Source organism: Canis lupus, chromosome 37 (assembly GCF_003254725.2).
Source record: "Canis lupus dingo isolate Sandy chromosome 37, ASM325472v2, whole genome shotgun sequence".
NCBI lineage: Eukaryota > Metazoa > Chordata > Mammalia > Carnivora > Canidae > Canis > Canis lupus.
Window position 1 is genome coordinate 9,863,153 of NC_064279.1, and position 26,169 is coordinate 9,889,321.

Genomic DNA, 26,169 nt, shown 5'->3' on the forward strand with positions numbered 1-26,169 from the left:
TGAAAGTTCACATTTTAAAGCACATTCATTGTTATTATCACTCCTCCTTAATTATTGTGTTGGCATCTAAATACTTAGCGTAGCTCCTGTGTAGGGCTGGGTGCATTTCAGTCTCCACATCAGCTCCTGGGGGCACCAGGTCAGGACCATTCAGGTAGCGTTAGGGGAGGTCTGTGACTGCATCTTCCAGGACTAGGACCTCTGCTTCCTTTCTCTGGGTATGATAAAGCAGAAAGAGACAGAGACCCACACAGGATGGAGTGATACCCAGGGCCCAGGAAATGCAAAACCCCTGGGGATATGTTCCTGTCACCTGGGTAGAGTGAAATCCAGAGCCAGCTCCATTCTCCTTCTCATTTGAAAACTACTTTTGTGGGATCCCTGGGTGGCTCAGTGGTTGAGCCCCTGCCTTCCTCCCAGGGCCTGATCCTGGAGACCAGGGATCAAGTCCCACATCGGGCTCCCTGCATGGAGCCTGCTTCTCTCTCTGCCTCTCTCTCTCCCTCTCTCTGTGTCTCTCATGAATGAATAAAATCTTAAAAAAAAAAAAAAAAAAACTACTTTAGCTGCAACCCTGCAGCAGAAGCACAAAAACTACTCATCTCTGAAGAGCTGATACCTTTGTAACTTCCCACCCATACCTTGTTGGGTGACTTCAGTTATAAACCAGCTTAATTAAATGGAATGCACTCCTTGCAAAGAACAAAAGGCTTCCCCAAAAAACCTGTTTTTTAAATTTTTGAACAGATTTAAATGGCTCTATCAGAATGCAATGAGAATTGAGCCTGTTTTGCAGGGAAATAACTGAAACAAATGAAGAGAACCTGCCTACCTGTGTCATTGGCAGCTTAATTCATTGACTTTATTATCTTTTTTTTTTTTTTTTAAGATTTTACTTATCTATTTGAGAGAAAGAGACAGAGAGAACTTGAGCAGGGGAATAAGGGGCAGAGGGAGAGGGAGAAGCAGACTCTCTGCTGAGCAGGAAGCCTGACCCAGGGCTTGATCCCAGGACCCTGAGATCATGACCTGAGCTGAAGGCAGCCACTTAACCGACTGAGCTACCCAGGTGCCTCTATTATCTTTTAACATAAATAAACCTGTAAAGATATTAATGACCTATGAGATCTTGAAAGGTCATGTAAATAAAACTAAAAGATTTGTTTCCAATCTGGAAGTTACCAGCCCTATGCCCACGGAACTGATCAAATTTCCTAAGACTTGAAATAATAAAGTCCATCTGTAGTTGATAAAGAGGTTATGAAAAAGCAGAACTGACCAACATTATGTCTGAAGTAAGCCTGTCCATTTTGGTCTCTATTTCAAAGCCATGGGTTCCTCTGACTTTCTGTTCATTCCCCTGTCATGCAGTAACAGAAGAATAACAGACCATGCAAATCCAGGTGCACCATCACTGTAATGTGAAAAGAATTTTCTTGGGGTTTCATCACCAGACCATTATTCTGTAACATCTGAAAGAATTATCTTTACTTAATGTCTCCATTATTTCACCTCTGTCTGTCGCTGATCAACCAATCATTACAGCTTACAGCTTCATCACTCCAAAGACACTGCTCCCACTAGTTTATCAATGGCCTCCATGTATTGGATCAAGCAGGCGTTTTTCAATCCTTTATCCTTTTTTCTTTCTGCAGCATTCGGTGCTGTCGATCACTCCACCTTAATGCTCTATCTTTCCTTTTTGGCTCCAATGACATGTCAGTCTCCTGATCTCCTCTCCATCTTCATTGCCCCTCTGTTTCCTTTGAGGATCACTCTTCTCTACTTGGCCATTAACCAGTGAAGCTTGTCAAGGCTTGGTAGGTTCCAAGTCTTTTCTCCTATAAAACATACCATCTTCCTTAGATCATTTCAACCGTGCCTGAGTTTTAATTATGTAAGCTGGCCCACAAATTCGTCTTCCCAGTCCAGGCTACTCTCTTGAGATAGATTAATTAATTAATTAATTAATTAATTCCAGGCTCTTACTTGACATTTTCACTTTAACAGTTCAAAGCACTTCAACAGCATGCTTCAAGCAATCTCATGATCTCGGCCTCGGCTTTCTTTTAGTGTTCCTGATGTTAATGTCCTACCTATTTGATGTGCAAGCCAGAAATCTAGCACCAGTCCTGACATCTTCCCCCTCTCACCCCCCACATCCAATCCATCAACAAGTCCTGTTGATTTTCTTTTCCAAATATTCCTAGAACCCGTCCATTTTTCACAGTCTCTGCCTCTGCCTTCCCACCTCATCCTCTCTTGCTTGTGTTGCTATAGGCGTCCACTGATTAATTTCCTAGTATTTACATCGTTCCCCTCTAAGTTACTCTGTATCCTGAAATCTTTTCAAAACACAAATCTGAACTCTTAAGATAAAAACCAAAAGTCTTATCATGGCTTGCAGGCTTAGCATGATCTGGCCCCTATGTGTTGCTATTCTTTCTTGCTCTCTCTGTTCCAGCCACCCTGGTTCCCTCTCAGCCCCTCATGCTGGCTGTATCAGTCAGGTTCAAGTTTGGAGACAGAAGCCACAGAGTTTATTTGAATGGGAGGACTGTAATACAGAGAATTACCAACTACAACACTAGAAAGGCCAGGAGGTGGTTACCTACTCAAAGAGATAGATGAGGACTCCGAGATCTAGACATGCAAGAGGGCAGTTGCTATCTCTAGGAAGGTTAGACAAAAAAAGAGAGCCCTCCAATCCAAGACTGATATTCTGATGTCGCCGAAGGGACGTGGCCATCAGAGGAACATGCAGTCTTGTGGTAGCAAAACAACAACATCCAAAACTGTCACAGGGCATGGACTGAGCTGTCCATTGCTGGGGGTGTCGGTAGGCTAGAATTGCTGAAAGCCACTGCCAGTGCACGAGTCGCAGGGGACAGGCACGAGTGCAGCTGGAGCTTCTCAGCATGGCTGCTGACTCCTGGGACAAATAAGCATAATAATGAAGAACCAGAACTGGAAGAGAAGAATATTCCTGCCCTTTTAGCCTTTCATGGTCACTTTATTGCCCTCTACTAATAAAGCTGACATTGTGCTGGCTGGCAAGAGAGAATCGTTCACAGGGGCCAGCTCCATTGGCACAAAGGAAGGCAAAGAAGGGTAGATTTGCGCCGAGAGGCAATAACTTCATAACTGGCACACAGCGCTTACTCCCACTGCAAATGCTATCTCTGTCTGGAATGCATTTTCCTGCCCCCTTACCTGATTAGTTCATGTGATTAGTAGGGCAATGGAACACTTTAAGATGTTTCATTTCCCTTTGCATTTTTCTTTTTGTGAATATTTAAGAACACTAAGATTCTGATCAGAGAACTATTATTATTATTATCAGTTATCATAAAACACTAACATATTAACTTAATTACTTTTAAGTGAATATAATATGCTTTGAGTAACACAGGCATTAGAAATTTTAGGTGTAATTTTATGACAACAAAATTATACTTTGGGTTTTTTTTTTTTTTTCAGTTTTTCCTGGGTAGAACTACTTTAAAATACTACATTAATCATCATCAGACAATGTACTTTACTGTGTATAGGAGGCTCTTAACTCAATGGGTTAAAATAATTTTTTAGACCTACTCTTATATATAATACATTTCTTAAACTTAGATTTGAATTCCATTTATACTCCCTTCAGTCTCCTTAGAAGTACATAAAGCTTTCACTGAAAAGTAAAATCTAATAAGAAAAAAAAGAGTTTTCAGAAGTTTTCAAGTCTGAACACATACATGGCTGTACATATATTATGAAAATCTTTGAATTCAAGTCTTATATTTCTCCCAAGAGGAAGATTTGTTTTCTTTGGTACTGTTAACAAGAAACAGCCACCACAGTTTATGTTTTGCTGTGTAAAATAAATCCACACAAGAAGCAATCAAATGTGACCTATAATAGAAAGAAAGATTAGCCATTAGAAGCAGAACGATATCGCTTATGAATGAAGAAGCAAAATCTTCAGCAAAATATTAGCAAGTTTAAGCCAGCAATATATAAGAAAGATAATACACTATGACCAATGTGCTTTTTTCCCAAGAATGCACCATTGGCTTAACATGTAAAAATTGATTAGTGTAATTTACTGTCAACAAAATAAAGGAGAAAAACAATATGATCATCTTAATAAGTGAAACAAAATTAAATCATTTGGCAAAATAATAAAAACTCCCAGAAAACTAGGAATATAAGTGAATTTCCCAATAAATGTGTGAAAAATCTGCTCTGTAGTTAATATCATATTTTATGATAAATATTCAATGCACTTTCCCTAAGATCAAGAATAATGCAAGGACACAAGGACACTTATTCTACATTGTACTAGGGTTCCTAACCAATTTAATAAGGCAAGGGAAGACTGGAATGAAAGAAGCTAAACTGCATTTGCAGGTGTCAGTATTGCCTATATAGAAAATTGTAGGAAACCTACAGAAAAAAAAAAAAAAACTAGTAAGGAAATTAGCAAGGTAACTAGGTATAAAGTTCAATATTATAATAAATCAGTTGTAATTTTGCATTCTGGCAGCCAACAACTGGGAAATGAAATTTTTAAAAATATTACATACAGTTACCTAAGACATCTAAAATACCTAGGAATAAATTTAGCCAAAGATGCACAAGACACCTAAAACCATAAAACAGTGCTGAGACCAATTAAAGAAAAGCTAAATAAATGGTGTGTTGTATCATGTTCAAAGATCAAAAGATGCAGTACTGCTAAGATACTAATGATCTCCAAATTGATTTATAGATTCAACTCAAGCCCAGTCAAAATCCCACCAGATTTCTTGTAGAAATACACTGACTGTTTTTGTAGAAATAAACTGATTCTTAAATTTGAAATGCAAAGGACCTACATTAGTCAAGACAATCTTGAAAAAGGAGCAAAGTTGGAGGACATATCACCTGATATGAGACTCATTGTATAGTTACAGTAAGAAAATAAAAAAATTTAAAAAGTGTGGTGTTAGGGGTGAGGATAGACAACTGTATCAGTGGAATAGAATGTAGTCCAAAAATAGACCACACATATATAGTCAATTGATTTTCAACAAAGATGCCAACATAATTCATTGGGGAAAGGTGAACTCAGATTTACTGCTATGATCTTAAGTTGCTTTTTCACATTTTACATGTTAGTTGTTAAGGGCAGAGAGACTGTGTCCCATGTATCTCCTATGAGGAAGCTAGGGCTGGCACATAAGGGTACTCCATATAAATCTGTTGAGTCAGATTGAATCAGAAACCAGAATGATACTCAGGAAGAAATATACAATCTGTGTTGGGATTTGATAAGTATTTTTAATAAAGGGAAAACTCAGGTAATAGTTAAATTCAAAAACATATAATTTTCTAGGAGCCATTTTTAGGGTGAAATTAAAATGTATATCAATTAAAATGTATATAATATTTATCAAAATCTGGGCAGATTAGGTGTTTCCAGAGACAACTTTTTTTCCAAGATGTAACTACTTTGATTCAAGTATTTGATGAATATTGGATAAAGACACAGCCAGGGACTCATATCAAACGAGGCTCCCTATAACTAGAAGGGCCCCAGGCATGAAAAGTACCAAAGTAATGCTGATTCATTCATTCATTCATTCAGTATTCATCATGTACTTACTAGGCACCAAGCATATAGTTATGAACAAGACATATATCCCTCTGTCGCCACTTTGCTCATGTAGAAATTGCAGAGGGTATTTTAAGGTTTCACTGAAATCAGTACTCTCTTAGTCTGGAATATAAATTAGAGTGATTGCAGATTTTAGACCAATAATTTTATGCTCCTTCTGATTTATATTAGTGCTACCCAATAGAAATATAATGTGAGCTACCTATGTAATTATAAAACTCTGAGTAGCCACATGAAAAAAGTTAAAAGAAACAGGTGAATGAGATTGCATAATATATTTTATCTAACTTAATACATGCAAAATATTATTTTGACATACCAGTATTTTTTAAATCATCAAAGTAATATTTTTAATTCCTTTTTTTTTGTACTAAGTCTTCAAATCTTAGTGTGTATTTTACAGTTACAGCACATCTCAGTTTAGGGAAGCCACATTCCAAGCGTTGAATGACCACATATGGCTAGTGGCTACCTTATTGGACAGGGATAGGAATCAACTCTGAGTCAGCTACTGTCTGTTGAAGTTTCTAAGTAAATTCCAGAAAGAGAGAATTGATGGTACTTCTGGCCATAATGTTAGAGGGAAATCACTGTATCTAGGAAAGAACCTCCATTATCCTGTTGCTAGAAATATCAGGATTTGTGGTTAAGATGAAACTAATTCTGTTATAGCTGAATAACTTAACCACCAGCTTTCATCTGAAAGAGCCCCAGAGTTTTACTATATTTGGAGACAGATCTGAACAGCCAATGTGCAAATATATCCAAGTCATCTTTGAGAATTTCAGATCTTTCCAGTGTTCACTGATTTCTACCAATAATAAGACAGCTTTTCAGGACCCTAAAAAAAACTCTGCTATTCATATTTCTCAATGAATTCTTGTTGGATGAATGATGAAATGAACCAGCAGCCCACATACCAGTTCTCTGAGACACAAACAAAATATTTTCAGCTCTAGGTTAATGAACCCATGTTCATTTGCATGCTTGCCTTCCATTTAAAATTCTTACACATGCACCAGAATAATGTTTTCCCTTCATTCTAAGGTCATTATTTCCATTAGGCTATAATATAAATCCCCTTGTTTTCAAGGATAAGACTGATTTACTATACCATGCTCAATGAGCTATATTTTAGATTCTCAATTTATAATATTTCATTAAGGCTGAATCTTCACTATGATTTAGAAAGGGACTGAGTTGGAGCCAGCCTGTACTTAATCATTATTTTAACCAAACATTTACAGATTCATCAAAAAAATTAGTTTTTCATCTTATGCAGTAGAGTTTCTTCAGGTGGGGGTGCCACCCATCTTCACCCCAGCAGAATCACCTGGCAGGTAGAATCTTGGGCCCATTGCTGAATCAAAATCCCTGGAGGTGTTGTCTGGGAATTTGCATTTGTAAAAAGTACTAAGGGAGACTTCCTGCACACTAACTCTTGACAACCACTGCCCTACACTGAAGTTCTTTAGTATAACAAAATTGCACACTACCACTTAAATCTGTTTAATCACTGGAGGAAATGCTATTTTCAGTACTTAATTTGTTCACTACCTTTGTTGAACATCTCATTGTGTATTGTAATTTCCCTTTAAAGAGTACTCATCAATTGAGCTTTGGGTGTTATACTATATGTTGGCAAATCGAACTTCAATAATAAAAAAAAAAAGAGTACTCACCATTCAGCCCATAAAATGTATGCTATGCTTTCTTTTTTTTTTTTTTTTTTTTTTAGATTTATTTATTTTAGAGAATGAGAGAAAGTACAGCAGGGAGGGGCAGAGAGAGAAAGAGAGAGAGAGAATCTCAAGCAGACTCCCCACTGAGCATGGAGCCTGCCCGAATTGGGGCTCATTCTCATGACCCTGATATTATGACCTCAGGCAAAATCAAGAGTCGGATGCTCAACCAACGGAGCCACCCCAGCGTTCCTCTGCTTTCTTGATATAGAAGTTATGAATGATGCAATCAACAAAGTCAGATTTACACTTGTCTTAAATGTCTAAAATCAAATTGACAAGGATGCAGATCATATTCTTTTGCACCTTCCATGTGTAATCTCTATAACGTCTGTGGCAAATGTTAGGAAAGGTGTTCTTTGTTCTTTGTTTTGTTTTGTTTTGTTTCCCATGAAATCATTTTAAGAGTACTTTAATTCAGTCACAATTTTACAGATAGCCACTGAGCCAAACACAAGTACTAGGGCTTCAAAAATGAATCAGGTTTCAGTATTTGACTTTAAGGGAACCCTAGCCTCCTCAAGCAGGGATGAGGGGCAGACACATAAACCTTGTGTTAAAATATAATACAGTAAATTTTTATGAGGTGCCAGGGAAGTAGAAAGAAGTGAAGCAGGATGAAAAGGACCTGCAATTCATAGAAATGACTTTGTGCTCTGAGTGTGAGCCACAGACAGCCGAAAAGTGAAGTCATTCCTACAGGCTCATCCAGGACACAGGGAAGCTCAGCACATTGGTCTCCTGGATCCAGCCCTGTACTTTCTCCTACACTCAGCTTCCTCCAAAAGCCTGGCCTTCAGAGCACACTGACTTCCCTTTTTTTTACACCCAAAGCTCTCTCTGGTTGTAAGATGTTAAGGGTAATACATTTCCTTTTCCGGCCACTAAGGTATCATTTAATTCACTCCAGCAATAACTAAATAGGAACCTACCTTTAAAAGATGCTGAACGCAATGTGCTGCTAATTTACTGCCACATCTTATTAAAGCTCCAGAGAGAATTTGACTCCCTAGATTTTAAATATAGTTGAGAATATTATGTTTCTCGATTTAATCCTCCATAAATTAAGTGAAATGATTATAGTACCTGTTGTCACTTCATTCTTGCCCTATCTCCAGTCACTCTCCTGCCTTCATTAATTAATAATAAAATACCACAAGACATTAATGCAGCACTTGGAGATAGTAAGGCTGCATTTTTATAGCCTCAATATGAAATCATACTTAAAGATGCTTACACCTATACTGAATGAGGAAAAAAAAAACAAAACTCTGCTCCTAATAACCTTCATAATCAGTGAGGAAACCAAGCCTCAGAGATGCTAAGTGGCTTGCCCAGGGCCGCTGTACAAAGTAATTACCAGAACTGAAATGCCCACTCAGGTCTTCTGACTCCCAAGTACAAGGCTCTATTTCTAGGATATCCTCAAATCTTCTGGAGATTCTATTAAAACAGTTTCTTCACTGTTTGCAATGAAGGGCATGATTGCCAACATGTAAACAAAAGCAGAAATCTTGGCATTCCCACCAGTCACTTTCTCATCAGTGTTTTTAGTTTATCACTTCACAGTCATTATTTGGTGTTTTCTTACAGAAGGCAACAGACCACTGCAACAGAAACTATCCTTAGATGGGAACCCCAAACCTATACATGGAACACCAGAGAGGTCAGATGGCCTACAGTGGTCAGCTGAGCAGCCTTGTAACCCAAGCAAGCCTAAGGCAAAAACATCTCCTGTTAAGTCCAATACCCCTGCAGCTCATCTTGAAATAAAGCCAGATGAGCTGGCAAAGAAAAGAGGTAAAGTGATTTCTTTTGCACAAATGATTCAACACATTTTGCACACCCAGAGAAGTGCCAGAATGATAGAACTTTCCAAAAGATGCTGCTTAGTGAAGAGAGATGCACATGCAATTGCATTTCTTTCTGTGACCCACATAGATTAAAAAGTAGATGTGATTCCTCCCATGTTAACCAAAGGCCTCAAATATTTCAGAGGAATTACATCCCCTTTCTCTGCCCCTCTGTGGTCATTCTTCCCTCTGTAGGCATGGATAAATTTGCACCACAAATACTTTCTACCCTCATATTTTATGAAGCAAACAGTTTTTTTTTTTAGTAATATGAATGCCGAATGTTTCGCTGGCACACAAGTTCTTAACTTACATTGAATGAAGATGAATCTCGAGGCTGATATGTCTTCTTCAGATATGATCTTTCTCATGGAAATTCAGTTCTGTGTTAGAACTTTCAGACAATGTAACACTGAAAGAGGATTTTATATTTGACACACTGTGTTTTTATTATCCTTTGAGCTTTGCTATACTTCATACATAATTGGTATTAAACACGAAAGGGGCTAAATCACTTCCTTTTTGATTCCCAGAGGATTAAATAATATTCTTCTCATTCAGCCTCAGTTGTATCTGATTTCCTTGGCTTTGATTTGACAGACTTTCGTACTTTTCTTGAGGGAGATTTCTTTCTTCTAAGAAACATGGCCTTGTTGGGATAAGTACAATTGGCCTGTTTGCTCTGCAGTATCTGTATACCTTGGTGACGGTTTCAGGAAATCAGGCAAGATTGGCACCCATCGAGCAGCTCTAAGTGCTGCTGCTATAATTACAGGCCTGGCTCAGAACTGATGGGGCCGGAGCCAGCATACCTGGCACCAAAGCTCCGTACTCTCTCTAGCTCATTTGTACCTCTCCCAATCTCCATGTCATTTTCCTCATCCAAAAGCCCTGCTGGCTTTTAACCACGCAGAGTGGTGAGAGCCAGCAGCACAAATGGTCTTTAGACATATCAGATTCTAAGAAACTGCAGTTCATAATAGAACATAATGATCACAGCCTCTTTCCAAAGCACAAAGGAGGCACGTGTGCCCAAAATGGCCCACCCACAGAACCCACTGGTCAAATCACAGCAGTCTCAGGGGCCACACAAATCACCCACTGTGGATTTTTAAAACTCTGGGTTATAAACACATAAACATCTCCTTGACAGAACTTTTTTTTTTCCATTGAGAAACAAAAGATAAATCTCTCTCTTTTTATTAGGGGGTATGGGAGTTAGCTGCTTTTGCTGTTGTTGTTTGGCTCAGAAATAAAAAGATAGAGTGTTCAATTTAACAGTTGTTTCATGACATTACTTTTAGGCCCAAACATTGAGAAATCGGTGAAGGATTTGCAGCGCTGCACTGTGTCTCTAACAAGATACCGTGTCATGATCAAGGAAGAAGTGGATAGTTCAGTGAAGAAGATCAAAGCTGCCTTTGCCGAATTACACAACTGGTGAGTAATTTGACTTAGAAACTATAAACTTAAAGCACTTGAGCTGTTCCTACAGGTAAAAGCATCTGATGGGAAACATTGTTTATTTAATACATAAACATCACAGAACAACTCCTCAGCAAATTTTTTAAGTCCTGCAAGCAGAGGCATATATCATGGGGATAAAAAAGAAGGGAAAATGTTTGAGTGAGAAGAAACCCAATACACATAATTCATTGGAGTTTGAAATTGGCCCCAAAGTGCATGAATGATGTAGAACACAACCTCAACAAATGATATTTTTGACAAATTCCTGGAAGGCTTATATCATGAATGCTACTGAGAAAACAAAATATTTTCCAACCTTATCATTAATAAATAAGAAAGACTCCCTTAACGAAACTCAGAAACATCTTAGACAAGCTTAGTGATAGAACTGCATTCTTGGGTATCTTGAAGACTGGAATTAAGAAATGGCACACTGGTGTGGTTTTGGTTGTGCCCTGCCCTGCCCTACTCTGCAGCTGACGTTGATGGAAGATGTTTCTTGGAGCCCTGTATATTTGCTCATGTCCACAATTGAAATGAAGCATCTATTGGTAAAGGTTAAGTTATTACCAGTAGAAAAAGTTCTCAGTGTATCACTCAAGACTCTTCCAGTTTCAAGTGATGGAAACCGAAGTCACACTAGTTAATGACAAAGGAGAATTTATTGGCTTATGTACATGAAAAATTGAGAAGATTCCTTTAGGCAAATTTGGTTCTAAGCCCAAATTGTGTTCTGAGAATTCCATTTCTCTCTCCCTCCCTCTCTCCTTCCCTCCCTCCTTCCTTCCCTCCTTCCCTTTCTCCTTGTCTCCGTCTCTCCCTCCTTTTCTTTCTCAGCATCTCGTATAATCTCCTGGTTCCACTTATTCTTGGCTTGATTCTTGGGTGTGATCTCTCCACATGGTAGTAAAGATGCCCCCGTAGCAGCTCCATGCTTACATAATCCTTAGTCCCTGTGATCTGAAAGAGACCTTTGTCTCCAGTAGTTCCAGCAGAAGCCCAAGGGCTAATTCGCATTGACTGGGCTGGGCCGTGTATCTGTCCCTAAACTGGTCACCGTGGCAAGAGAGACAGTCTTCCCACCAGCCAGGCTGGGGTCTTGTGCCCTGCACAGAGTTAGAGCTGGTGAGCCCCACCTGAATCCCGTGGACCAAGAGTTGAAGGGCTGTGGTTCCTGAAGGAAAATCAGGGCGCCAAGGAGAAAAAATAGAAAGACCAGAAAAACAAACCCACAGTGCCTGCGCTCAAGTGTGTTCTCTGTATCTCATTGGCTCTCCATGATTCTAGAAGTTGACCACGTGTTCCGCCTCTCTTTCCTTTCCAAGTCCTTTCTTTGACACAGATGCGCTTTTTAGCAGATTATAGAGTTGTGTAAAACCAAGGATCACACTTAACACAATCTAAAATTTCCAAAATTTAAACCATCTGCCACCTAGAGCTTAAGATCCCAATGTGCACAAGGTACCAGAGACTTGAAAGAAAACCGTCTCCATCAGTTATTGTGCAGTGAGGGACCGTGAAGGGCATGACTGGGCTCTCCACCCCGTCACGTCAGCTGGACCTTAGCAGAGCTCTCCTCTCTGCCACCAGACGAGAAACTAATTGTTCAAAGTACACTCCAGGAATATGTTTGAAAGTTCTTAGAGAAGGTAAAGATGCTATAAAAATGAAAGGTATTATTATTATTACTGGTTTTTAAATGCTATATAGTTCCATGATTTTTTAAAATCTATCCTTAAGTTACCCCGATATATATATCTAAGCACACTCAACTTCCAGGCCTGGTCTCTGGAGCCAGAGTCAGCCAACTTTACCTCTAAAGGGCCAGCTAGTAAATGTTTTGAGCTTTACAGTCTGCGGTGTCTGTGCAGCTCCGCAGCTCTACTGCCATGGCACGAAGCAGCCCGAGAAACGCAGGCAGGCAGTGGGCCGGGGCTGGCTCGTGGGGCCGGAGCTTCCAGCCCCCGGAGGCCCGAGACAACGCTCAGAGAAGGCCACTCTGTCTTACTCTTTTGTGTGGCATTTTAGAGTAAACTCTTCCTCTGGGGCCTCGGTAGGATACCTTCCATCCGAGTGACTCACACACCAATTGACAAAGTGTAGCACTGACCTCAAATTACCTCTCTCCTCCAGCTGCTCCGAGTACTTTTTTTTTTTTTATTTCCTTAGTAAAATGAACACCACATGGGTCACGAGACATCTTGAGATTTATAGCAGACTCTGAGTGTTTCACTCCTCAAGAGCTGGAAGCGTAGGGCCGGGGAAGTCAGCACCCAGGGAAGTTGTGTATCTTTTCTCTGCTTATATGTCACGCTTTGTTTCAAACCGATGGGTAGGATGGTTTCTGAATGAGCTCTGCCAAGCAGTACTGCTGTTTAAAAGTCACCTCGTAGCAAATGGCACTTTTCCTCCAAACTGAAGAAGAATAAATATAGATTAACCGTTTTTTTTAACGTGCTCTTGCTACAAAACGCGTCAACACCAGCACTTGTTTTCCGATCTAAACTTTAATAAAAATGACCCCCAAATAATCACCTACATGTTAACTTAAAAATAACACAAAATTAAGTCTTTCTTATCGACCATTAACATGAGTTTCTGCCAAATGGAAAAACGTTACATCTCTGTTCCAAAGAGACCTGCGGTCTAGCCAGCAGGGTGATTGATGTCCTTGGATAAAGTCTTCCTCCCATTTTCTGAGGGGGAGAAATGGATGAATTTTAGGGATTGTGGTGCTCTTTAAAAAGAACAGGTCACAGAACCGAAGACAAAAACTTAAATGTGTTAAAAAATGAAGCTTTCCTGTTGGTGGTGACATCATGGACTCTAGACATTAGAGAAAACTTTGAATGCAGTGCCATTCGTTTTACACAACCAGAGCCTGAGGATTACATTGTAAGGCTTACCCAGCTTGAGAAGATGTGGGACAAGCCCTCTGGAGATTTCCAAAATGAGAGCTGGTTCTGAGATAGATGTCGATTCACCCGGTGCACAGGCGATGTTGTACTTGTGCATCTTCTCTCCTGGCCCGGCGCCATCAGGTGCCCTCACCAAAGTGTCCAACAGGCATTTGCGTGTGACTTAGAAACAGATAGAAACTCTCAGGTAAGAAATTCTAAACATTCACTCTGCTACCCCGCTTCAGGAGGTGAATCCTCCCTGTTCAAATTCTCCAAAAGCCTGCTGGGATTCGCGGGAGCCGTGGTTGTGTGAGGCTGGGCGAAAGCCCTTTGCTTGCACATGCCGGGGCCCAGTGAGCACGCATCTGAATAAAATGAACCAAATGCTTTTCCTTCCCCATCTGGCTGTGAAGAACACTTTGTTCAATACAGTTATTGAAGAAAACCATCCAGTGGCTAAATCGTGATATCGAAATTGGCATCCAACCAGGACACAGTTACATTAGGCTAGATGACCATTACATGGATCGTTCTCATTTTCCCAGAAAGACTTGGGGATCTGAGAGGGCAGCAAAGATGACACGATGCTCTCACACCGTCTTAACAGAAAATATATTTTGCAACATGAGTGTCTGTGCGAAAAGTCCCACCAGGAACCAACATGAAACAGCTGGTTCCCTTTCTATACGGTTGGCCCCCTACCACAACTGGAAAATATTCATCCTTTGGAATCATAGATTTATGAATTTAACTGCCAGATTTAATTGCTTTGTGTGCAGACTAGTCTAGCTTCTCACCGCAGAATTGTGTGTGCGCGCGTGTCCAAGTTGATGCTGAAGGATTAAAATGAACAATAAACATTAAATTCAAGAAACATCGAGGAAGGAGAATAATACTTGATAGCTGTGCCATATGCTGGGAGGGAAAGCATTCCAAAATAGAGCTGTAAAAATTGCTAGGTGCTCTTGTCAATTTAACTTCTAATTAAAAGCACTCCTAAAGGAAATGGAAGATGGTAATGAGCCAGAGGGTCGAGCTTGTGCTGGGGATGGGGTAACAGGGTCATAGAGAATGGCGGCTGGGAGGGACAATATTTCTAGATGCTTTGCTTTCACGTAGGAAAAGGAAATCAGCCAAAGCCCCCATCCTTATCCGTCATGCTTATTTTTCCCCCAAAGTGATGCCAGGTCTTACTTCAGCAGGATTTGGAGCAGGTCAGGAGACCCAGGCCCTGCTCGCCCCACCCCACCCCCACCCTTCTCGCCTCTTTCTCTCCATCTCGGAGCAAAGACAGGTGCTCCCCACAGGCCTGGGGCTCCTCCCCACAACACCACGCACTGCGAGATAAACCTGTAATGGTTTCCCCATAACTGCTTTCCTTTTTTCGTATTGATGATTGACGCTCATTATTGTGTCACTGATCACCTCATCCCTTTGGTGACCATGGGTCCTCCTTCCCAAAGTGACATACTTAATTTTTGCGTTAGCGAAGGTTCGCGGAGTGTTGAGACTCTCTCCATCAGCCAAAGGAATTACCCTCCAAGTGAGAATTTCTGGCTGCAGAAAAAGCTGTTCTGAGATGATGTCTAGCTTCTTCCCGCATCCCTCAAATCCCCCTCCAAGGTGGGCCTCTCATCTGCTGTGCGGCTCTTGGTGGTAGCCAAGCGACACCACACACGACCGCCAGGGCGGGCGGCAGGGTGGCCCCACACACTGACCAGATAGCATCGCTGGGACATTTTAAACATTGTGTCCTTTTCCTAAGAAGGCCTCCCAAGGGGGAGCGGGGCCTTTCGGAACGAGCAGGGCAGGGACGTGTCCCATATTCCCCGTCTGCTGTTCCTTGGGTGCCCCAGTAGCGTAGCAACCGTGGGGTGTACGATATTGCAACCACTCCACTTTGAGTCCAAATAAGACAGTTCTTTCCTTGCAGGGTTATCACATAGCAGCATCCTTTCCTCCTGGGTTGATCCCTGCTCCGCCCCCACCCCTGCATTCCCCAAACTTTTAGCTGATTTTTGGTTAATACCTAGCTTTCCATTTTATGCCAAAAGCCTGGTTTTCCTGTGTTCTTGGGTGTTTTTCTTTTCTCTTTGTGAAAAACTTCACATTGACTGAAATATTACTTCTCTGCACGCCGGAGCACATGTGTGTGCACTAGAATTAAAACCTCCTCGGGCTTTGCCTACGAACCACCGCCAGAGCTGCGGACGGCACTGGTCCGAGGGGGGCTCAGAAGTAGGTGGTTGGCGGTTTTTTTTTAAAAGAACTCCGGGTGATTGTTTTGTGCATCAGTGGCTGAAAGCCGGCTCAGTGAGAGTCCTCAAACGGGGTGATAGGTCTGTGGCTAGAGCACCGTTCTCAGCTGGATGCATTTGCCTCCAGGAGACAGTTGGCATGTTTGGAAGTATTTTTGGTTGTCACAACAGCAGAGAGGGGGTGCTCCCGGCACCTATTAGGTGGGAGCCCGGGATAGGCCTAGAGATCCTAGAATGCACGGGACAGCCCCCCACCCCACCCCACCCCATAACGAGGAGTTACCAGAGATGTCAGGAACGCTGGGAAAGTGGGGGCGAGGGGGGGGCGTGGAGAGCAGAGGAAAGTGAAAGGAAGAGTCCATCCACTTGTCCTGCTGTAGCTCCTGGAGGGGGGAACTGGGATTCCTCCCTCGGCAACACCTCCCAGGACCCACTTGCCCCTCCCCCAGGGGCCCTCCTAAGCCACCCACCTCAGGAAACAGGAGAGAGGGTGTTTCTCATCCAATCATTTCCACACCCCCAAACATAAGCCCAGTGTCCTCTCTTTTCTTACCAGCGCCGTAGGAAATTTTGCACAGAAACTCTCTAGCTACACATTTTATAGGTCAGATGACATTTTTGTCTTCTTATGACCAGAAAAAGAATTACATTGAAGTGTAGAAAATTGAGGGCTTTGCTTTTGTGTGTGTGTGTGTGTGTGTGTGTGTTTGTGTGTGTCTACTTTGCATTGCAGAATTCAACTCTGTCCTTAGGAGCAAATGGAAAAATTAAGAACCGGAGGTTGTTGCTAACACCAGGCAGTCACTCTCATTAGCCATTCGGTCTCTACCTAAGTCTTTTTCTCATTTTGCAATAAAACCAAATATCACAGTGGGGGCTAGGATGAGGATGAGGTATGTAAAGATAAATACAGTGGGGGATTGTTTCATTAAGTGTCTGTTTAGAGGATTATTCTTTTTCTTTGGCTTCAGCCAGGCAGCAATATTACTTGGTGTTCCTGGGCACACATGGCCTGTGTCCAGCAGCTGTAGTGCCAGTGACATCCGCAGCTGTGCCAGCCCTTGAGCTGTTCAAGCTGAATGAAAACAGGTCTCTCTGTACCTTACGGTGCAGTCGCGGTTGAGCAAATACTTGGTGACCATCTAATTGGCTGAGTCGTGGAAAACTGTGGTGCCACGTATACCTCGATGGGTGAGTATAGGAAAAATATGTATTAGTGGACACAGTTCCCAGAATCAGAACTGGGTCACAGAATTAGATGCTGTGACAACCAGCAAACTTCGTTTTTGAGTTCGGTCACATGGCAGGTATTGACATAAGCGCGGATGACGAGCAGAGGCTCCATTTTAAAACCATTGGCATTCCTCGTGTTCCCGTGAACGTGGAGAGTTCTGGAGGAGGGTGTTTGTCCGGTTAGGTTACAAAGTGCTGCTTTTCTCTAGGCCAGTCAACAGGGGTTGTTTGTCAAGGGATTACCTGGAGGGGAGCTGACGTGGGGAACCTTTCCAGCCACTCGGCCTTGGTAGTTAATGCCTCAGACTTTGGCTTCCTGTTAAATGACAGCAAATGTGTCAAATGATTGCCAGATTTTGCCGGCACCTTAGATTAAACATGTAATGAAGACAAAATCAGGAATTTGCCTTGTCTTTTTTTAATGGTTTTTAAAAGAAATTTAGTAAAATTCTCCAAGTCCTTCTGCTTGGGAGGTAGACATAGTCTTCCCATTGATGGAAACCTGCCCCAACACAGACTTCCTGACTCACCTGCTTGTGACTTGTACCAAGAACCGTGTGACGGAAATGAAACAAACCCGAACCTTCTGGGCACACCCAGCGTTCGAGGTTATGCCAGCATGCTGAAAGAACCCGCAGCACGGAGATGAACACACACCTGCAAAGGATACCAAGGGGCAATGATGGACGAGGCCAATAAACGTATTTCTGCCCCCGGAGGGCCCTGTGCATGGTCTGTCGCTGTCCTAGCTGACGAATTGCCCAAAATGACTCCCTTTCCTTACTCTGCACCAGTCCAATAAATAGAAATAAGCTCCGGGATCCACTCTGAACTGTGCCAAGGGTAAATACCATAAACCATGGAGAAACGCAAGGGTCCCGTGACTTTGTGACTAAGGCAAGTCCCCGCCGTGTTTCAGATCTCGCCTCGTTTGTGAATATGTGTCATTCTAAATAGGTGCAGCTCGCTCCTTGGAGGTGAAGGCTTCTCCTTTCCTATTTTCTTTGCTCCCCGAGGTTTTTCTGTGCAGTGGATGTTTCCCCAGGGCCGCTGCCAGCAGCCCCAGTGAATCAGTCGGCGTGCAGGAAGCGAAGGTGGATAAATACAGAAAGTCCAGGCCTGGCCTTTTCCGGGGTGGAGTCGCCAGGAAACCAGCGCACGTGGCACCTTGTCCCGGCCTCGATGAGCTCCGTGCGCGCTCAGCCCCATACGTTTGTCCGCCACCCGCGCGGCGCTGGAGGTCAGCCTTCCTTGCGGGGTAGTAGGTCCGCAGGAAGAGCGGATTATGGTTTCAGCTTGAAATCTGAAAAGATCTCTGAACCTTTTCAGCAAAGGAGGGCTGCCGGTCCCACCGGCTCGGAAACGTGCCCCTGAATAGGGTTCATTTTCGTGGTAGAAAGAGAAATTTTAGAAAGGAATTAAGCAAATTGTTCTTTATCTGGACAATCCCAGGTGGAGAGGGTGTGTGTGTGTGTTTTAATATACAGTATAATCCCTTTTCACTGGGAAAAATCAAGACAAATTTGTTTGTATATAGTAGTGTAAATGGAAAACAAATTCTCGTTTTCGAACTGGGATGTCCCGGATCACAAGCTCAGAATGGATCTTAGGAGTGATTTCTGTTTATTGCACTAATACAGAGTGAGACTCCGTAGTCCTTAGGGGAAACTAAGGAGTCATTTTGGGCAATTTGTCAGCCAGGACAGCAAGAAATCATATAGCAGGCTGTGCCTGAAGTCAGTGGAATCCTTACTATGTCAGTCCCGGTGTTCTTGCAGTGACTGTAAACCCGTGGTTCTTCGCAAGCCATATTCTAACAAAAGTCACACCTTCCGAGGTTTATTAACCACTTAATTAGAAGGTATGGCGGGTAGAGTTGGAATAGGGTTTAAATCTCATGTCCGCGTATTCTAGCTCTGAAAGTGATTGAGGTTCTTAACCTCTACTCAGCTATAACACGGGGTACTACTGTCACTTTCTAGGGGTTTTGTGAAGATTTTCTGTGCCGAAATGCACGTCTCAGACCATTCTAAGAAATCTCTAGTCTGACCCACCTAGGTTGGTTCTCTTCCTTTCCAGATAAGTATTTCGTCACTCTCTTTCTCTCTGGGCCAAGACGGTGGGAAGAGCTCTCTTTCTCCACCTTTCTGTGTGGCGTGTGGTGGATCCCAGCTATGAGATACGGAGGTCTCCTCAAAAGGTCCTATTGCTCATTGCTTGATGCAGAGAGAAGTGAGGCAGAAGGACTCCCTGATTCTGAGCAGCCACCATGGCCAGCAGAGCAGCCCTCCTGCTCCGCTCAGGCCCTGCCATGCCTTCTCTCTGCCTTCTCTTCCACTTTCTTCACTCACCCCTCCAGCGGGGAGACAAACATGTCATGAGCTGGTGCTCTCAGACTTTGGCATGCATGGGGACACCTGGACTCCATTCCCGGAGGCTCTGATCCTGTGGGTGCGAGGGGAGCCCAGGACTCTGCATGTGATGAGTACCGTGGGGGCCAGTGTAGGCAGCCTAAGGACCACACTTGAAGAAGCACTGCTAGAAATACTGAGGGATAAAAGATGCTGTCTTTCCAAAAGGAGTCCAAGGGGTAGTGGGAGTAGATAGAAACAGGCTGTGTGATGCTGATGCAGGATGGCGGAAACTGTAAGGGAGCACACATGGGGATGGGTTTACGGCTGGCTGGACCTGGGTCCGATGCAGAGGTGGTAGTGGGCTGGCCCTCGAAGTGCGGCTAGGACTTGCCAGACTGAGAGAGGAGAGAGAGGAGTCCGTGCAGAAGAACAGCTCGAGGAACCAGAAGCAGAGAGGCCAGCGTGCTCTGGGTGGAGTGCATTTTCTGGGTCTCCCGCCACTAATAAATGAATCGTGAACACCTCTCTCTCAAACCAGCAAACTTATTCATAAGTCACATTTTCATCCGTATACTAGAAATTAGAAAAAGTCTACTTTCCAAAATAAAGAGTAAGTACCTAAAGTTTAATATTGCATTTCCCCCCACACCCTACCTCTCCCCGCCTTGGGAAGTTAGTGGACGAGGGAAGGTGGCAGTGAGACTGGAGATGCTGGCAGTGGTCAATCACCTTAGGGCCCAGACCGAGAAGCTCAGGTGCCCACCTCCCCCTCTCACACACGCGAGCACTGGGAGGCCAGGGCCTGGGGCCGGATGCGAGCCAGCCATCACCCATCCCGTGACTTCTTATGCCACATCCGTCTCCTCCAGTGTCAACAGCCACCACGATGGCTTCTGCATAGGTGGCTCCCCTCCCCCCTCCAATAGGAAAGAAATGCCATGCTATTGAGTGGTTGACTCTCTTGGGGGGTGTGAAACAAAGAGATACTTTGCCTTGTTTTATTTTGAAATTTGTCTTATTTTATCCAGCTTTTTTAATGAGCATTTAAAACGCAGTAAAAATACGAAGAATGTCAACTCGGCTCTTTAAATGGAGCTCCTTGGGCCATCACACCGTTAACATCCACAGATACAAGTTTACTTTCTTTTCCGTAGTGGTAGCATTAATTCTGGTTTTTCTAAAGGGTGTGGGAGTAAATGATAAAATTTTTGTAGCTACAGAAACTGAAATACAGTTAAGTTGCTTTCCCTGCACAGTGGTATCCATGGAAAGGAACAAAGCTAAGAAGTAATTAGCAAAGATAAGAAATTATATCATTAAGTGAAATCATATAAATGATGCTAGATGGAGGTATACAAGGAGTACAGATGTTTCAGCTAAACGTGGTATTGTGGGATTTGTGGAATTTATAGGATTTCGCGAATCTGATATCATTTTTAAGACTCCAAGAAGAAAGAATCCCTGTGGGTTGTTTTGTTTTGTTTTGTTTTGTTTCTCCAATTACCTGTTTGCTTTTTGAGGAGCTCCTGGGTTTTGTACGGACTGGGAGTCAGTCCGTAGGTGGAATCTGCAGTGTCTCATTCCAGAAGCGCACCTCAGACAGCGCGATGAAATATTCATTGACTGTGATTTAAATCATCGTAGGATTCCAACATAAAAATACACAACTAAGAGATATTAACATTAACAGGTGATATTACCTAGGATAAAAGAAAGAGAAATACAACGGGCTCACCTGATTGGCAAATCGAGTGCTGTTACCGTGTTCATTGCCAGCCAGAGGGATTTTAACTGCTGTGTTTTAAGTATGATTCACGTGCAGAGGCCCCGCCGCTTCACGTCCCTGGTAATCCCGATTACCAGGCCCCTCTTCCAAGGGCTGGGTCCCACCCCAGCCTACACGCTGTGGACACGTGTGTTGGGTTTTGCTTCGTTTACCAAAGAACAGTGTGGAGTTCAGGACATTTTTAGAAAGACCAACTTGTCACCACTGTCACATTCGGAAAAGAAGATTTCCAATTATTGGAAAGAAGGCAGGTTGTTGTCAAACCCCAGGGAGCAACGCACAGGGGAGCAGGTGACAGCCCCAGGAATCCCAACAAAGCAAAACGAAGGAATTGGACCCAGCCAACCAGTTAATAATGAGCGTGGCAAGAGCGGCCACGGCGGTAGGCTAGGCGGGTGGGGGGTCTCCGGGGCCACTTCAGAGGCGGGGACCACGTGGGGGCAGAGGAAGAGGAGTCGCGACAACTGGGTGAGTGATGATACCAGTGACCAGCGCGCAGGGTACGCGGCGGGGACAAGATGGGGATGGGGGCAGGAAAAAGAACTTTCCTCTGCCCTCGGGGCTTTGGCCGAGACCCCTGTAATGGAAGACCAAGAAGAGAAAGCCGAGCAAGAGCCTATTACCCTGTGCGCCTCACTCAGACCCGGGAGCGCCCGGGGCGCAGGGTGCCAGTCGGGTGCCAGTCGGCTGTGGCGCCGGCAGGGACCGAGCGGGAGGTGGGGGCTCTCGGGGACGGTACGGGGTCTTAGCGAAGACGCGTGGCCCTTAGCAGGACGGCCTGGGGCGTGATCACTCGGACAGTGTGTCTGGCTGTGTGTCGACTCGTGGGCCCCCCTCCTGGGACGGGAGTCGGCGATCTTCCCTGCTTGGCGCGCTAGCACCTCCTCCGGGACACCTGGGCCCCTTGGGAGGCTCTGCTTGGCGGCCCCGCAGGTGCCTGCAGCTCGCCATGACCGTCCACCTCAGCGCCGGGGCGGGGGCCGGCCCGCGACCCTTCTGGAAGCGGCGGAGAGGAGGGCTGGGGAGTCGGCAGCTCGCTGGATCATGGGTCCGTTTGCAGATCGTGGGTGCCGTTTGCAGGCACCTGCTGCAAGTGCTGGAGCTGCCGAGCGCCTGAGCCGGGGACGGGGAGCCACACGCGGTCTCGTTGCGTCTGTGCCCATCAGGCCCAGGACAGCAGCTCTGGCCACCTCAGCAGTAGTTGGCAAATGGGCCCTGCTGCCACCCCTGTCCGGCTCTACCCTGGGCCCCAGAGCTCCTGGTCCCGCTTTGGGAGCTGGACTGGACGTGGTGGCCCTGGGGACAGTAGAGTACACCCCGGAGGTCCAAGGGAGTGAAAGGCATCGTCCTGCCATGCACCTGGTGGGCAGAACTGTGGGGGCGCCCACAGGAAGGGGCCTCGGCCGGCGGCGCCCCAGCTGCCGCTCCCCGGACGTGCCAGCTGCCCGAGCCGGTGCGCAGGAGGGAGCGCAGAGCATGGCAGCGGCGGGTTTATGCGGGCTCTTCTCGGGGCAGGAACTCTGGCCCGTGACCTGCCGTTCCCTTGCCTGCCTTGTGCAGCCCGGTGCCCGACGTGCGCCCCTCTCTCCCCGTCCTGTCTCTCTGCTGGGCTGGGGGACGGGGGCTCCCCTGCAGCAGGCCCATCCCCCCATCCGCCCAGGCTTCGCCTCAAGGAGCCTCTGGACGCAAGCACTCCATCCGCAGAAGGCCCTGAAGCCAACTGTCGGGGATCAGAATGTCCCCACGCCGTCGGGGATCAGATGGGGATCAGATGGTCCCTGCGATTCCTCTGGCTGCGGCCCCCAGAGGCAGACTGAGCGAGGGGAGCTGTGGCCTGGTTTTAACTCTAACACCGAATCTGGCCCTGGTGCAGATGGAGTTCCTGAAACTCCCTTGGGGTCCCCGCTTGCATTGCGCAGGCCCTTGGGGTCCCCGCTTGCATCGCTCAGGAGCCACCGGCAGGTTCGCTCCCGGCTTGGCAGCCCGGCCAGTCCCGCGGCCGCTCCCAACCTCCCGACGCAGCAGCTTTGCTTAGGACGAACCGGACTGGACCTGGCTCCCCCCCAGCAGCCAAGTGAAGCGGTTTTGTCACTCAGTGTCTTCGTCTCCGGATTTAAAGAAGAGTCTGTCACAGAGCAGAAGATGATAAATCTCTTCCGGCTAAAGTGCCTTTCTGGTTTTCTTTATTTTTGTTGTTAGAAGTCCTCTACAGAAAAGAAGCAAGACAGTGGAAACATTTTCATAAGATGACACTTTATCTCTGTGATTAACTATATAATAAACCGTAAAGGCTTTGCCATGGTAATCTCCTCCTTACACCTTATTGCTTTAATAATAAAAGCTTTTTTTATGGCAGCAGAATAAAATTTTACTATCCAGACAGTTTAGATAAAATGAGAAGATGTGTTTTTGGAAGGATAGAGGGCACATCCGAAACACGTGAGGTCAGCGTGGGTTTTCTGTGAGCTCAGTGTCTGTAGAGCGTGTTCGGAGTGTCATGAGGCAGGTGCCCTCGGGGGGACTTCATCCAGCCATTTAGAGGACTCTCAGTTGGGTGTCTGGGTGGCTCGGTTGGTTGAGCATCAAACTTGGGATTTCGGCTCAAGTCTGGATCTCAGGGTCATGAGATTGAGGCCCACATGGGGCTCCATGCTCAGCAGGAGGTCGGCTTGTCCCTCTCCTTCCCCCTCTGCAGCCCCCCTGCTCGTGGGCGTGCTCTCTGTCTCTCTCTCTCTCTCAAATAAATTAAGAAACTTTAAATTAAAAAGAAAGGAACTTTTAGTGGTCAGTGAAAGGCTAAAGAATTCTGTATTTCTGTCAAGTACGGAGGGTTAATGTTTCAAAGCAAAACTGTTCAAAACCCAAGAGTTACAGATAAGTAGTGGGAGAAAGCACAACTTCTAATAATTTATTACCACCCTAATTTGCATACAGAATCATCAACTACCTGTTTTGATCCTGAGCCAAAGCCTGTGTGGTTTGGTGATTATCATCACACTTTTATTCATAAGCTTCTGTCTCAAATGATTAGATTCTTTCAGTGGCAAAAATCCTATAAATTTTTGCTTAAACATGATTTGTATGCGAGCACTACAGTACACCCATTAAGAAGCTTCATTACTGTATCCCACAGAAAACGGAATACATGGTCTTTCCTGCTCATCACTGTTGAGCAATTTCTTTTTCTTTCTTTTTGTTTCAAGTTTTTGTTTAGATTCGTGTTAGCTCACATGGACTGTAACCTTGGTTTCAGTAGAATTGAGTGATTCGTCACTGACATGTAACACCCAGTGCTCATCCCGACAAGCCCTCCTTACCCCATCACCCGTTTAGCCCGTCACCTGCCCACCTCCCGTCCAGTGACCCCCAGGTCGTTCTCTGTAGTTAAAAATCTCTTATGGTTTGTTTCCCTCTCTTTTTCTCTCTTCTCCTTGGTCATCTGTTTTGGTTTCTTAAATTCCACGTATGAGTGAAATCATATGGTATTTGTCTTTCTGTGCCAGACTTATTTCACTGAGCATAATATACTCTAGCTCCATCCGTGTTGTTGCAAATGGTGAGATACCATTCTTTTTGATGGCTGACTGATACTCCAGTGTGTGTGTGTGTGTGTGTGTGTGTGTATGCACGTGTATATGTATACACTACATCTTTAAGCATTTCTCAGTCAATAGACATTTGGGCTCTTTCCATAATTTAGCTATTGTTTCTATGGAACAGTTTCTTATGCAGCGACCCACAATAGTCTAAGACCACAAGGTAGAACAGAAGTTTTGTAGAATTCCGAGTTTCCCTGGAAAAAGTGATAATTTAGTGGAGACCTGAAGGAAGACTCCCAGTTAATGAGACAAAGGCAGGGTTGCGCGGGAGGGTTGTCTTGCAGCAGAGGGAAGGGCATGTGCCAAGTCCTGTGGTGAGGAGAGAGCAGAGCTCATGCCTTCTGGGCTTTCGTGAGGCTTAAACAAGGCCATTCCTGTAAGGTGCCTACCTGAGGTCCTAGCACGCGGTAAGCACTCAGGATGTGCTGGTTATGATCAGCTCTGATTTTGAAGCAACTCGGGGCGGATCTCTCTCTGTGCAGCTGTACCTAAAAAGCAAACCTGTGACCTTTCTGCTCCTCAGTAGGAATGTGGTCCGTGACACCGCCTGGGATCTCTCTGTGACTCTTCTACTCTCTGATGTCCTTCCCCTCGAGACCATCGCTCCCATCCTGCATAGCTGCTAACTCCGTCCCGGGGTTTGGCCCAGCACCCTCTGTCCTTGCCAGCCTGCAGAGTTTTTCACGAGGTGCACTCAGCGTACGTGTCTGTCCCAGGACCTCTAAGGAGACCCAGTAGGACTTAAACGCGGCACTGGATGACAGTGCTCGTGGAGCTGGATATGACACCGGGCCACCAGGGCATCTGGAAGGTTTTAGACACAGCCTGACCCCTCCTTTGGCCTGACTCTCAGCTCAATGTGACACTGGCTCCTCGCCGTCTGACGGGCTGCTAGGGACCAGGCTGCCCTTTGCCTACATATCCTTCATCCTCCCTGTCTGCTTCCCACGCTCTTCTTCCCTTCCATGGCCCTGCTGCCTTGGAAGTGAAACCCAAAGAAACCCTGGGGTGTACCTTGTTGAGATTCCAGAGGGAGGCTGGGAGGGAGCCGCTCCAGGCTGGCACCTGACCCTGCTCTGCATTCAGTTCATCAGTTCTGCGCAGGGTCCTGACTCAGCAGAGGTCCCTGGCTCGCCTTGGAGCACCTGAGTTTTGAAAGCGGTCGTACATAGGTGCTTGAGTTACTAAGATGCTTGAGGACAGTCTTGTGTAGAAACACCCAGAGGAATGGAAGCATGGTTGGATGCCACCCTCACAGGCTCCTTCACATCCTCAAGTGGGCACTAAGCAGGTTAACAGTTCATTGTGAACCTTCGTCCCTCCTGCCACT

At 44.8% G+C, this 26,169-nt stretch overlaps 1 protein-coding gene and 1 long non-coding RNA gene across 13 annotated transcripts in view; one reads left to right on the forward strand and one right to left on the reverse strand.

Annotated features, from left to right (window-relative positions):
• Positions 1-26,169, forward strand: part of SPATS2L (spermatogenesis associated serine rich 2 like) — a 160,775-nt gene that overhangs the window by 114,372 nt on the left and 20,234 nt on the right. For 9 of the 11 annotated variants that reach the window (XR_007408975.1, XM_025441879.3, XM_025441883.3 and 6 more), the window contains 2 exons: positions 8,983-9,189; positions 10,547-10,682. Coding sequence is in view for 10 of the 11 variants with exons in the window: in XM_025441879.3 (XP_025297664.1) it covers positions 8,983-9,189; positions 10,547-10,682 (343 nt within the window). In the remaining variant the exon portion in view is untranslated. The remainder of the gene's footprint in view (positions 1-8,982; positions 9,190-10,546; positions 10,683-26,169) is intronic. The other 2 variants (XM_035710688.2, XM_035710686.2) reach the window with 1 other exon arrangement.
• LOC118353448 (uncharacterized) lies at positions 11,424-17,759 on the reverse strand. Of its 2 annotated transcripts, XR_004812392.2 has the most exons (4): positions 17,631-17,759; positions 17,344-17,416; positions 13,616-13,789; positions 11,424-13,124 (listed from the first exon to the last, which is right to left on the reverse strand). It is a non-coding gene; the product is annotated as an uncharacterized LOC118353448 (long non-coding RNA). The 2 variants fall into 2 exon arrangements; XR_007408976.1 differs by lacking the exons at positions 11,424-13,124; positions 13,616-13,789 and having other exon boundaries at positions 16,678-17,416.